General features: G+C 37.8%; 1 protein-coding gene across 3 annotated transcripts in view; it reads right to left on the bottom strand.

The window, feature by feature from the left end:
- Positions 1 to 788: 788 nt before the first annotated feature.
- Positions 789 to 11,730, bottom strand: part of LOC114656568 (general transcription factor II-I-like) — a 174,241-nt gene continuing 163,299 nt past the window's right edge. For all 3 annotated transcript variants that reach the window (XM_051930781.1, XM_051930778.1, XM_051930780.1), the window contains 4 exons: positions 9,041 to 9,069; positions 4,650 to 4,697; positions 2,398 to 2,459; positions 789 to 1,658 (listed from right to left, as the gene is read on the bottom strand). In XM_051930781.1, the coding sequence (XP_051786741.1) occupies positions 2,398 to 2,459; positions 4,650 to 4,697; positions 9,041 to 9,069 (139 nt within the window). In that variant the 3' untranslated portion in view covers positions 789 to 1,658. The remainder of the gene's footprint in view (positions 1,659 to 2,397; positions 2,460 to 4,649; positions 4,698 to 9,040; positions 9,070 to 11,730) is intronic.

Here is an 11,730-nt window from a genome sequence, read left to right as displayed (position 1 = left end):
AATATCATCCTACTTTACTAAGAAAAAAAGGGGGACTTCAATTAGGACATGGTATTAGTGGGTCAAGCAAAGACTGATAGGACTGTGCATGACTTTTGTTGGCCAAGATTGAGTCATGCATGTCCTGATTATCAGTTGTAACAGACCACCTAAGGTAGCATTACTTACTGTTGATGCATCTTTCCTACACTAAAACTGCAAGGTGCGATTTGAACAAACCTAAAGTCTTCACTTTCTAATCTCTTTATGTGCGGAGTTGTTTTTATTTCCCTTATTTTAAATTATATGTGTTTAGTTTGGGTGATTGTTCCTAAGACATCAAGAAGTGATTATTACTACTGTCCATCTGTTATATAATTTGTACTGATACATTTATTTGTATGAGCTTCACCAAATTAAATACCAGGCAACTAATGATGTGCCAATAAAATAAATTGTATCTTCACACTGCATATTATGTTAGCTTTGACAAAGTTGTATGGGCACATAATGTCGGCCCTATCTGAACAAAAGTGACTAAAGCTATAACATAGCATAGACGCCACCAGCAGGATTTTACACATATTTGTTCTCCAAAGAAACATTAGAGTATTATCCTTAAATATACTGAATATGTTGTTCTTTAGGAAACTGATCACTGTTAGTTAAAAAAAATAGTTACTAATTCAATCTACTGGAATGTGTACAGCAACATACTTTTTCCATGCAAGTAGAAATATACCATGATTTTAGTGAACAGTATACACCGAGTACAAAATCGAGCATGTATTCATTAATGAAACACTATGAAAGACAACACAGACCCTTTATAAGAATATAATCTCATTACAATAAACTAATACAGGCTTGTGGCAATTACACGATTTGGGGTGATGATCTCTATATTTTACAATGACAAAACATCTGAGTATAGAGCCAAGTCACACATAATCACATTTCTTCATTGATTTACACTTAAAATGATGTGCCCAAATCAGTTAGACATGTAATTCATCCCAAACAAGGAAGCACAGACCAATAAACATACAAAATAGTCTTACTAGCAAGTTTTTTGTAATTTTAATCCTCATGGAGGCATTACAGAAATGATACAGAAATCGCATTTAGGGGTTTCTGTTTATTTAGTAATACACTGTAACAATTAAGGTAAGCCCTTGAAACAAACATCATACAACATATTACCTGTGTACCAAGCTACGGTATTCAAGTAGATTTTTTTTGGCAAAGTGAAAAAGACTATTGCCTTAGTCTAGGTGTCTCGATTACTTTCTGTCACTGTGAAATATGTTGTCTTTGTGGAACACATAAGTATAAGAAACTGAAAAAAAAAAAACAATCTAACTATAGACATATTGTAGGCTACTAAAGTTAAAACCATCGCCACAATGAGTTTTGAGGCTTAGTAAATGGATCATTTGTTTTAATGGGTACCAATAGATCTTTTTGGCCATCTTCATGGTCTTATATGTAAAATGCCACATAACTTGTGCACTTTTCTCCGCTTTACAATTTATCGGGTTAAGTTCCAGTTTTTACTTATGTGTAAATTTTATATGAAAGTGAAAAAAATGCTCCTGGAGTTGCCCCAAGATTCTCGTTCCCAGTCTGATGTCTCCTTCTGTTAATCATTCTTTACAATTTGGGTATATTTTCTTTACCTGAAAAGAACAAAAATCATCTGTTTAAACCAAATGAACAAGCAAGTTTGGTTTAAGGTTTTATTATTAGCCTGAGCATTTTGTCACTAAATGTAGGATTGATGACAGGACCACGTTAACAATTAGGTTCTTCAGATGCTGAATTTAGTCAAACACTCATAAGAGTCATTTTAAACATACTTTATTCTTGAACTTGAAAGAGCAATATTGACTTTTAAAGGCACACCACAATCGCAATAAACTTCTTCACCCATTTGACTCCAGCCATCTCTTTCTGGAAATTAAAAGAATTCACAGGCATCTCCATCAGCCCTAATGTGCTCCATGAATGATCTGCAAGATTGAGAACTCAGCTGGGTAGTGAACAGGAAGCACAGCAAATCAACTGGTTTTAAAGGTTTTTGTTACTTGGAGATATGAAACTTGCCCAAACCTGTATCTGATCATACACTGTCAAACTGTGACAGACTGAAGGTGTGTTTCTCTGTAATTGAATCATTTCAAAAAAATGAAATCGCAGAAAATTTCTTATGGCAAAATGTGAAAAAGTACTATTTTCATTCTATAAACAAATCTGCTTTTTTCCCTACTATAGTTACATTAAAAAACCCAGCAACACAGATAATATTGTAATATTTGCCACACATTTATTTAAGTATACAAGATAACAAACAAAAAATATTTAAAACAAAGCATTCTAAATTTAACATAAATGCTGTTTCAGGCCTAAAGGACTCACCTAGTTGTTTAACCAGGATACCCCAGACTCCAATTTCTCATCAACCTGAGAATCAGAAAAGTCTGCAAGGTAAAAATATGAAATAGCAGACACTCAGACATACCGCCTTGGCACTGAAGGGCATTTGGTAGGCAAAAATAAACAGAAATCATCAAATAACTGCTGGAATGAAACATCCTCTTTACAGATGCCTTGAAATTAATTATGTACAAAACATTGACATTTAAAGATGACACGATGTGATCAATGCTCGTATACATCAAGAAGAATAAGATGAGGAGGAGAGAAAGAAGGAAGAGGAGGGTGGTAACAACTGTACCCAATAATGATCTGGCAAAAATTTCTAACAGAAACTGAACTATCCACCATAACCAACATAATGTACAATGCTATGAAAAAGTGATATATCTGGACCCTGTAGGGTTTTCTGCTTATCTGCATACTTTCATAATGAATGTTAGCATTTTTTTAGCCAAAATCTACTAAAAGTACTGCACACTAATACTTATATAATTTATGTATTCATGAAACCTATACAATACTAAATGCTCCTTATGAAATAGTAACTTTCTTCATGGACTTGATAAACAGTAATACCATCTTAAGCAGCAATAACTACAGCAAGATATTCACTGATTAGTTTCAGAACTGGTGGATGGCTTTGAGACCCACTCCTCTTTACTGAACTGCTTCAACATCATTGCATTTACTGGATTTCCAGCACAAACACATTGTTTCAGGTATTGGCAGAAGATCAGAATAGAGTTTAGGTTTATAATTTCAATATGCTATTTCATAACTTTGCTACTACTTTGATGCAGACTTGCTTGCATTACTGCTGCACTTTAGTTTACGAACTGGTGGCCTACAATTCTCCTGGAGAATCCTCTGACACAGAACAGCATTCATGGATCATTCAGGGACAACTAATAAGCTCATGATGCAGCACAGCTTTCCTAAACTATACCACTACCTCCATCATGTTTGACTTCTAGTAGACTGCAGAGTTAAAAAGGATCATGTTGGCCTGAAAGTTCTGCTTTCAACTTATTGGTTAGTAGAACAATGTTCTAAAACACCTAAGCATCATTCAGGTGCACATTAGTACCTGTGTTTTTTTACCAGTGATCACTTTAATTTTTTCCACACTTCCTGTGGTAGCATAAAGAAGCACTGAATACTTAATGCCTTTACAAATGTCTTGGTATAATGGCAACTTCTGGGGATTTTCACTATTGTCTGAACATTTCTTTATATGAGTAATACAATTCATTGGAGTCCTAGATCCTTTGAAATTGTTTGTAACCCTTTCCATGTACACAGACATCAATAACTTTTTTCTTAAAGTTCTCAGGAACTTCTTTTGAACTTGTGATGCTGTGCCTCTGTGATGACAACACTGCTCAGACATTAAAACCCAAGTCAGTTTGATTTATATCAGGCCTGGTTGTTATCCCAAATATTTGAAGTGCGAACCTCATTATTCCTGTAATTGAGTAATGGTATCTAACTTTTCACAATGTAATGTGGCATATTTACCTACATTGAACATATCTTTTCTCTCTCTCTATACCTTTATAACCCACAAAATATTTGACCAAATTCACAATGGAAATATGTAATATAAAACATTATAAATGGGGTAACTGGGTGTTACCATTGGTGTTCACAGACAGCATATGAAAAGAATAAAGGATACTCCATGATAAAGAGCTGTTAATATCAAGCACACCTTTGATGTCCATCTTCGGGCCTCTCACGCGCACACACACACACACACACACGTCACAGTCGCTCATACGGGGTCAGTTTACATCTGCCAACAAACATCTGCATACCTTTACGAAGTGGGAGGAAAACTGAGCTACACACAGAAAACCTACACAGACACTGGGGTGTTTAAGGGGGCATAAAGACCAAGGCCTGATTTTAGTTGAAGTCTATGGAGCTGTGAAGCAGTACAGCTAATCATTAAGATACCATGAAACCAAAAATAAAAGCAAAAACATAAAGCTAACTACAGATCAAGGTGAAGCAGAATAATGCTGACTGCAATAAGAACACTATTAAAAATGAGTATTTTCTGCAGTGATGCATGATAACATGTTGTTAGATTGGTGAAAAATGTACTTTGTTTCTAAAACTGTTTTGGCCAAATTATCCAGAGGAAGTTCAAGGACAGGGAACTCTTAAATGCTGACTTGTGAATTTCCTTTGTCCAACCAGGACAAAGTAATGTCCCATGAGCTCACCTGGCCTGTACGTCAGATCCATTGCACTCTGTTCTGCTCCATCTATTACTGTGAAAAATTACACAAAAGGAAAGGTCCATTAAGATCAAGCAAAAGCTTCATTAAAACATACTGAATAATGCATACTGTAAATACAGTTAGGTCCATAAATATTTGGACAGAGACAACATTTTTCTAATTTTGGTTCTGTACATTACCACAATGAATTTTAAATGAAACAACTCAGATGCAGTTGAAGTGCAGACTTTCAGCTTTAATTCAGTGGGGTGAACAAAACGATTGCATAAAAATGTGAGGCAACTAAAGCATTTTTTTAACACAATCCCTTCATTTCAGGGGCTCAAAAGTAATTTGACTCAAAGGCTATTTCATGGGCAGGTGTGGGCAAGTCCGTCGTTATGTCATTATCAATTAAGCATATAAAAGGCCTGGAGTTGATCTGAGGTGTGGTGCTTGCATGTGGAAGATTTTGCTGCGAACAGACAACATGCGGTCAAAGGAGCTCTCCATGCAGGTGAAAGAAGCCATCCTTAAGCTGCGAAAACAGAAAAAACCAATCCGAGAAATTGCTACAATATTACGAGTGGCAAAATCTACAGTTTGGTACATCCTGAGAAAGAAACCAAGCACTGGTGAACTCAGCAATGCAAAAAGACCTGGACGTCCACGGAAGACAACAGTGGTGGATGATCGCAGAATCATTTCCATGGTGAAGAGAAACCCCTTCACAACAGCCAACCAAGTGAACAACACTCTCCAGGGGGTAGGCATATCGATATCCAAGTCTACCATAAAGAGAAGACTGCATGAAAGTAAATACAGAGGGTGAACTGCAAGGTGCAAGCCACTCATAAGCCTCAAGAATAGAAAGGCTAGATTGGACTTTGCTAAAGAACATCTAAAAAAGCCAGCACAGTTCTGGAAAAACATTCTTTGGACAGATGAAACCAAGATCAACCTTAACCAGAATGATGGCAAGAAAAAAGTATGGAGAAGGTGTGGAACAGCTCATTATCCAAAGCATACCACATCATCTGTAAAACACGGTGGAGGCAGTGTGATGGCTTGGGTGTGCATGGCAGCCAGTGGCACTGGGACACTAGTGTTTATTGATGATGTGACACAGGACAGAAGCAGCCGAATGAATTCTGAGGTGTTCAGTGACATACTGTCTGCTCAAATCCAACTAAATGCAGTCAAATTGATTGGGCGGCATTTAATGATACAGATGGACAATGACCCAACACATACAGCCAAAGCAACCCAGGAGTTTATTAAAGCAAAGAAGTGGAAAATTCTTGAATGGCCAAGTCAGTCACCTGATCTTAACCCAATTGAGCATGCATTTCACTTGTTGACTAAATTTCAGACAGAAAGGCCCACAAACAAACAGCAATTGAAAGCCGCTGCAGTAAAGGCCTGGCAGAGCATTAAAAAGGAGGAAACCCAGCATCTGGTGATGTCCACGACTTCAAGACTTCAGGCTGTCATTGCCAGCAAAGGGTTTTCAACCAAGTATTAGAAATGAACATTTTATTTCCAGTTATTTAATTTGTCCAATTACTTTTGAGCCCCTGAAATGAAGGGACTGTGTTAAAAAAATGCTTTAGTTGCCTCCCATTTTTATGCAATCGTTTTGTTCACCCCACTGAATTAAAGCTGAAAGTCTGCACTTCAACTGCATTGGAGTTGTTTCATTTAAAATTCATTGTGGTAATGTACAGAACCAAAATTAGAAAAAAGTTGTCTCTGTCCAAATATTTATGGACCCAACTGTATATAGCACAGATTGAAGGTAAAGAACAATGTAGAAGTATCAGTAAGACTAGCATTTAAAAACCAAAACACACATTTTAACTCTTAATTATGGATGTTCAGTTTTCTTTATTTATTGTTTTCTTTATTTGTTTCTTGTTAAATATATGTGCCACATCTAGGTGCCTCAAATGAGCTTTATATGTGATTGTTTAGTTTTCATCATTTTTGTGGAAAGCTGGCCAAACTCTGCAAAATGCACCAAAGTCAATAGGGACGGAGGAACTGAACTAGTTTTAAGCGTATTATAATGGTGTAATTAATAGTGTTTTAATTGGCCCCGATAGCTAGGGAATTATCTGGCAACTATGCTGGACCAATTATTGTGGCCAAAAATATGACCTGAGCTGCAAGGCTGCAGTGCTATCCACTGCGCTACTGTAAATCATACAACAAAAGATGAGCATGGAATGATAACGACATAAAAAAATGCAACAAATTGCCCCAAGCTAAAAACAACTGAAAAAACAAAAAGAAAGATATTTTATATATCATTGCGCTGACAGAGGCACAGGTTAGTCATGCAAAGAAACCACAGTGTGGGACGGGCTCATTATTCCATGTCTTGTTTATTTCTGATCTATCTGTGTAGATGCTTTGCAAGTTTTTCTTCTTTAAAGAAGATGAAAACACCTTGTAAACAGTAATAAATGTTTCATTCTTAATTTTTCACTGGGTTGCATGTGTTTTTTTCTTCTTGGTAGTGAAAAGGGAAGTTTTTCTTTAAAGCTTGTATACTACAAATTAGCCATGCAGTGCTATGCTGCCAGCACACTGGGATTAGTGTTATATATATGATCTGATGGTAAATGTGTGAGAAATTTCTTCACATAGCTGCTACAACACTCTAATGTCATGCTGGCCTTACAAAGCATCAAGGGGCCCATGGAAAAAAAATGTTCATCTGTTCATCTAAGCTGGCTACAAGGCAGACTTTTAGGAAAATATCTGGCAACAAATTTGGCTGCAAAAAATGCTTTGGTGAATTTCACTGATTAACACTGGGTAGTGATTTCCTTTACATGTTAACTCTGTGATGGCCAGAGTTATTTTCTATGCTGTGGTGTGCTGAGCCAGTAAAATAACTATGATAGAGGCCCACCGAATCAACAAGCTATTTACATAGTTAGGTTCAGTTATGGGACACACTTTGGAGGTAGTAGCGAAGGAGAGAATGACAACAAAAATTTAGTGGCATTATAAACAATGTGGTACATCCTCTCTCTGACACACTAACACTGAGGACTTTCAGCCAATGAATCATTTAGCAGAAATGTGTAAAGAAAACACTATGCAGTCTCCTTTATACCAACGGCAACACACGTGCATAATGCCTCACTGTGACTGTAACTGCTAAGTTTTACCTTTGGTCAGGTCGGTAGTTTTAATTCGTTTAAGTGATTCTTATGTGTATTTTTTTTTTGTTAAAATATGTATGCATTTATTTATTTAGTTATTTATTGAGCTTCTGTAAAAAGACAAGTTTCCCTCTTGGGACAAATAACAGTTTACCTTTTTTAACATTATCCCCTTGATTAACTTAATCCCAATCCTTCTTCTATACCGTGGTCTGAAAGTGCAAATACTTCACAATTTTCTTCTCTAAGATCTGCCATTTATTTTCCTGGCAGTTGGTATTGTACCTACGTGTTTCCTTTGTGGCCAAAAACCACTTCCTTCATTTCTTGTATCAATATTTTTTCTTGCAATGAATGTGTCTGCCCTTAGATTACAAGTGTATTATTATCTCTACATCTTAAATGATAATGCTAGAATCTGACACATTTTGCAGTATAATGTAACATCCTATTAGCCTTCACCCAAATAAAGCAGACATGCTATCAAAATCTCTCCTATATAAGTAACCACCTCCCTGCCTTTTTTGATTTTGTAGCACTGGGAGCAGATCAGAAAATAAACCTTGGAGACGTAGCGGGTTGGACAATGACTGACTGACTGACTCTCAATGACTGGGTGAGTAATTCATATTTAGGCATTGGATCCGTGAAAAAGCAGTAATAACTACTATGCTTTCATGCTGCACCTCTGTATAAGTAATGAAGAATGTATTTAATTAATGTACTGGAGTTTTATGAAGTAATAAGAAAAAACGTGAATACAGCAGTCAGACAATTTGGTGGAAGAAAGCGTAATAAATATACTGGAGTTTTACATAGTACAGTAGTTACAGAATCTGGTGACAAAAAATTGTACCCTGAGGACCTATAAATCTTGACACAATAAAAGTCTGGAAAGGAGAACAGGAAATCATTAGATATGCTGAGCTGCAACTGCTTGTTCTTGTAATTTTTTTTCTTTCATTCATTTGCAATAGACTGACTATGACAGCAATGAAAAGTTACATTAATTAATAAAATAAAAAAAAAAAAAACTGAAAAATGAACTTAGACAGCTGGAGCAAAAAACTAAATACACCACGAAATTACATTTTGGAGATGGGAAAATGATAAACAAATTAATAAAGTTCCACTCCTGCTTAAACTTTTAACTTATACAAAAAGCAGAGCTGGATCTAATTGAAAAAAAAAATTGTTTTTGGTTTAGTAGGTACTTACAATTACTAAATGGGAGTCCGGGGAAAGGCCTGAAAGCAAATGACAAGTAAAAAATACTATGCACATTACTGCAGCAAGACATGAAGCAGAAATCAAGACAGAAACAATAAATTCATTTTATACTGGGAAGAAATATTAGGCTGAACCGAAAAACAAGTTATAACCTAATCCATTTTATTTATTACATATTTCCCTTATCTCTAGACTGGTTTATTACATAATTTTTGTCAGGAAAAGGACTCAAATTATAAAAATGTAACAATAAAACAAGTATATAAAAAAACACATACAATAAACTATACCCCTAAGATTGTTGCAAATCTTAACACTAAATGGTGAAGAAACGGAAATAAAACATCTTCAGGCAGTATGAATTTCAGAGAAAAGCCTCAAGATAGTCTTTGAGGGGAGCAGACAACACACGTGAATGTATCGTGTTTTACAAAAGCACTTTTCTGTCACAACATTGTAAAAAATACTTTTCAAATTTTGTAAAACAAGTTGCCAAAACCCAGCCACAGGGGATGCACAAACCAGTGTGTTTCTTTGTGCCGGTCCCAAGCCCGGATAAATGGAGAGGGTTACGTCAGGAAGGGCATTCGATGTAAAATTTTGCCAAATCAATATGCGGACAACAATACAAATTTCCATACCGGATCGGTCGAGCCCTGGGTTAACAATGACCACCACCAGTACTGTTAGTCAACAGGGTGCTAGTGGAAATTGGACTTCTGTTGGCCGAATAAGAAGAAGAAGAATGGGGGAGGGGGGGAGACGTGTCCGGAGGCAGGAGGAGAGGAGGAAAGTAAAGAGAGTGGAACTGAGGGTAGGAACTTTTAATGTTGGCAGTATGACTGGTAAGGGGAGAGAAGGATGGTTGATATATTGTGCTTGCAAGAGACTGAATGGAATGGGAGTAAGGTCAGGTAGATTGAAGGTGGATTCAAATTGTTCTATCATGGTGTGGATAGAAGGAGAAATGGAGTAGGGGTTATTTTGAAGGAACAGTATGTCAAGAGTGTTCTGGAGGTGAAAAGAGTGTCAGACAGAATAATCCATATTACTAAACGAGAATGGTAAACCGGATATGGACGCAGGGACCTGCCCGTGGACGCAAAAGACATAGTGCGCAAGTGCCACACAAAGCCCCCCCTACAGTGAAACGGGAGAGACTACGCACATGCGCAGGCGCCACACAAAGCCCAAACCTGCACCAGAGCAAAATGGGAGAGACTACGAACCGTCAGAGTAGGAAACAAAGTAAAACGTCATAAAGAGGTTAAAGAACAGGGACAAACACATGGAGAGCAGGTTACAGAACAAAGCCCCCCTCCCCAGAGTAAAACGAGAGAGACTACGAACCGTCTGACATGCCGCAAGCAGGATAAAGCGAGGTCAGAAATAAAACACAGAGTAGGAAACAAATGAAAATTATTACTCAAAAAAGGGAAAATATATTCACCACGGACCAGGTGTCATTGAAACAAAAGCAGAATAAAGCGAGATCAGAAATGAAAGACAGAGTAGAAAGCAAAGTAAAACGTCATAAACAGGTTAAACGAGGGGGCCAAACACATGGACAGCAGGTTACAGATAATGAAGACCGGAATTCAAAAGCTTCAAAAACAAAAGCTCGACTGACTGAGATACAAACTGAAACGGGAAACACTACGGGGTCCGCAGTAGTCCACAATGCACCGCATAATAGTACGGATGGAGCTCCGTATTAACAGTGGGGGGGCCCCAGAGTGACACGGGCGAACGCTCCGTATTATACGTGCATCATCCTCACACGTGGCTGCCCAGTGGGCACGGGTTCAAAACGCCGGGGGTAGGCGAACGAAGCGAGCAGGGGGCGTAGCCCCCTTGTGATTATGAAGCTGGAAATTGGAGGTGTGATGATGAATGTTGTTCGTGCATATGCAATGCAAGTTGGGTGTGTAATGGATGAAAAAGAAGATTTTTGGAGTGAGTTGGATGAAGTGAAGAATTACCAGACAGTTGGGAAACTACAGCAGATGTATTAAGGGTGACAGCAAGAAGGGTGCTTGGTGTGACATCTGGACAGAGGAAGGAGGAAAAGGAAACCTGGTGGTGGAATGGGGAAGTACAGGAGAGTATACAGAGGAAGAGGATGGAAAAGAAGAAGTGGGATAGTCAGAGAGATGCAGAAAGTAGACAAGAGTACAAGGAGATAAGGCGCAAGGTGAAGAGAGTGGTGGCGAAGGCTAAAGAAAAAGCATATGATGAGTTGTATGAGAGGTTGGACACTAAAGAGGGAGAAAAGGACCTGTACTGATTGGCTAGACAGAGGGACCAAGCTGGAAAAGATGTGCAGCAGGTTAGGGTAATAAAGGATAAAGATGGAAACGTACCCACAAGTGAGGAGAGTGTGTTGAGCAGATGGAAAGAGTACTTTGAGAAGCTTAGGAATGAAGAGAACGAGAAAGAGAAGAGGCTGGATGATGTGGAGATAGTGAATCAGGAAGTGCAATGGATTAGCAAGAAGGAAGTAAGGACAGCTATGAAGAGGATGAAGAATGGAAAAGCCGTTGGTCCAGATGGCATACCTGTGGAAGCATGCAGGAGGTGTTTAGGAGAGATGACAGTGGAGTTTTTAACCAGACTGTTTAATGGAGTCTTGGAAAGTAAAAGGATGCCTGAGGAGTGGAGAAGAAGTGTACTGGTGC

Source organism: Erpetoichthys calabaricus, chromosome 8, assembly GCF_900747795.2.
Source record: "Erpetoichthys calabaricus chromosome 8, fErpCal1.3, whole genome shotgun sequence".
NCBI lineage: Eukaryota > Metazoa > Chordata > Cladistia > Polypteriformes > Polypteridae > Erpetoichthys > Erpetoichthys calabaricus.
Note: the sequence above shows the minus strand (reverse complement) of the source record. Positions and strands in the feature narration are given on the sequence as shown.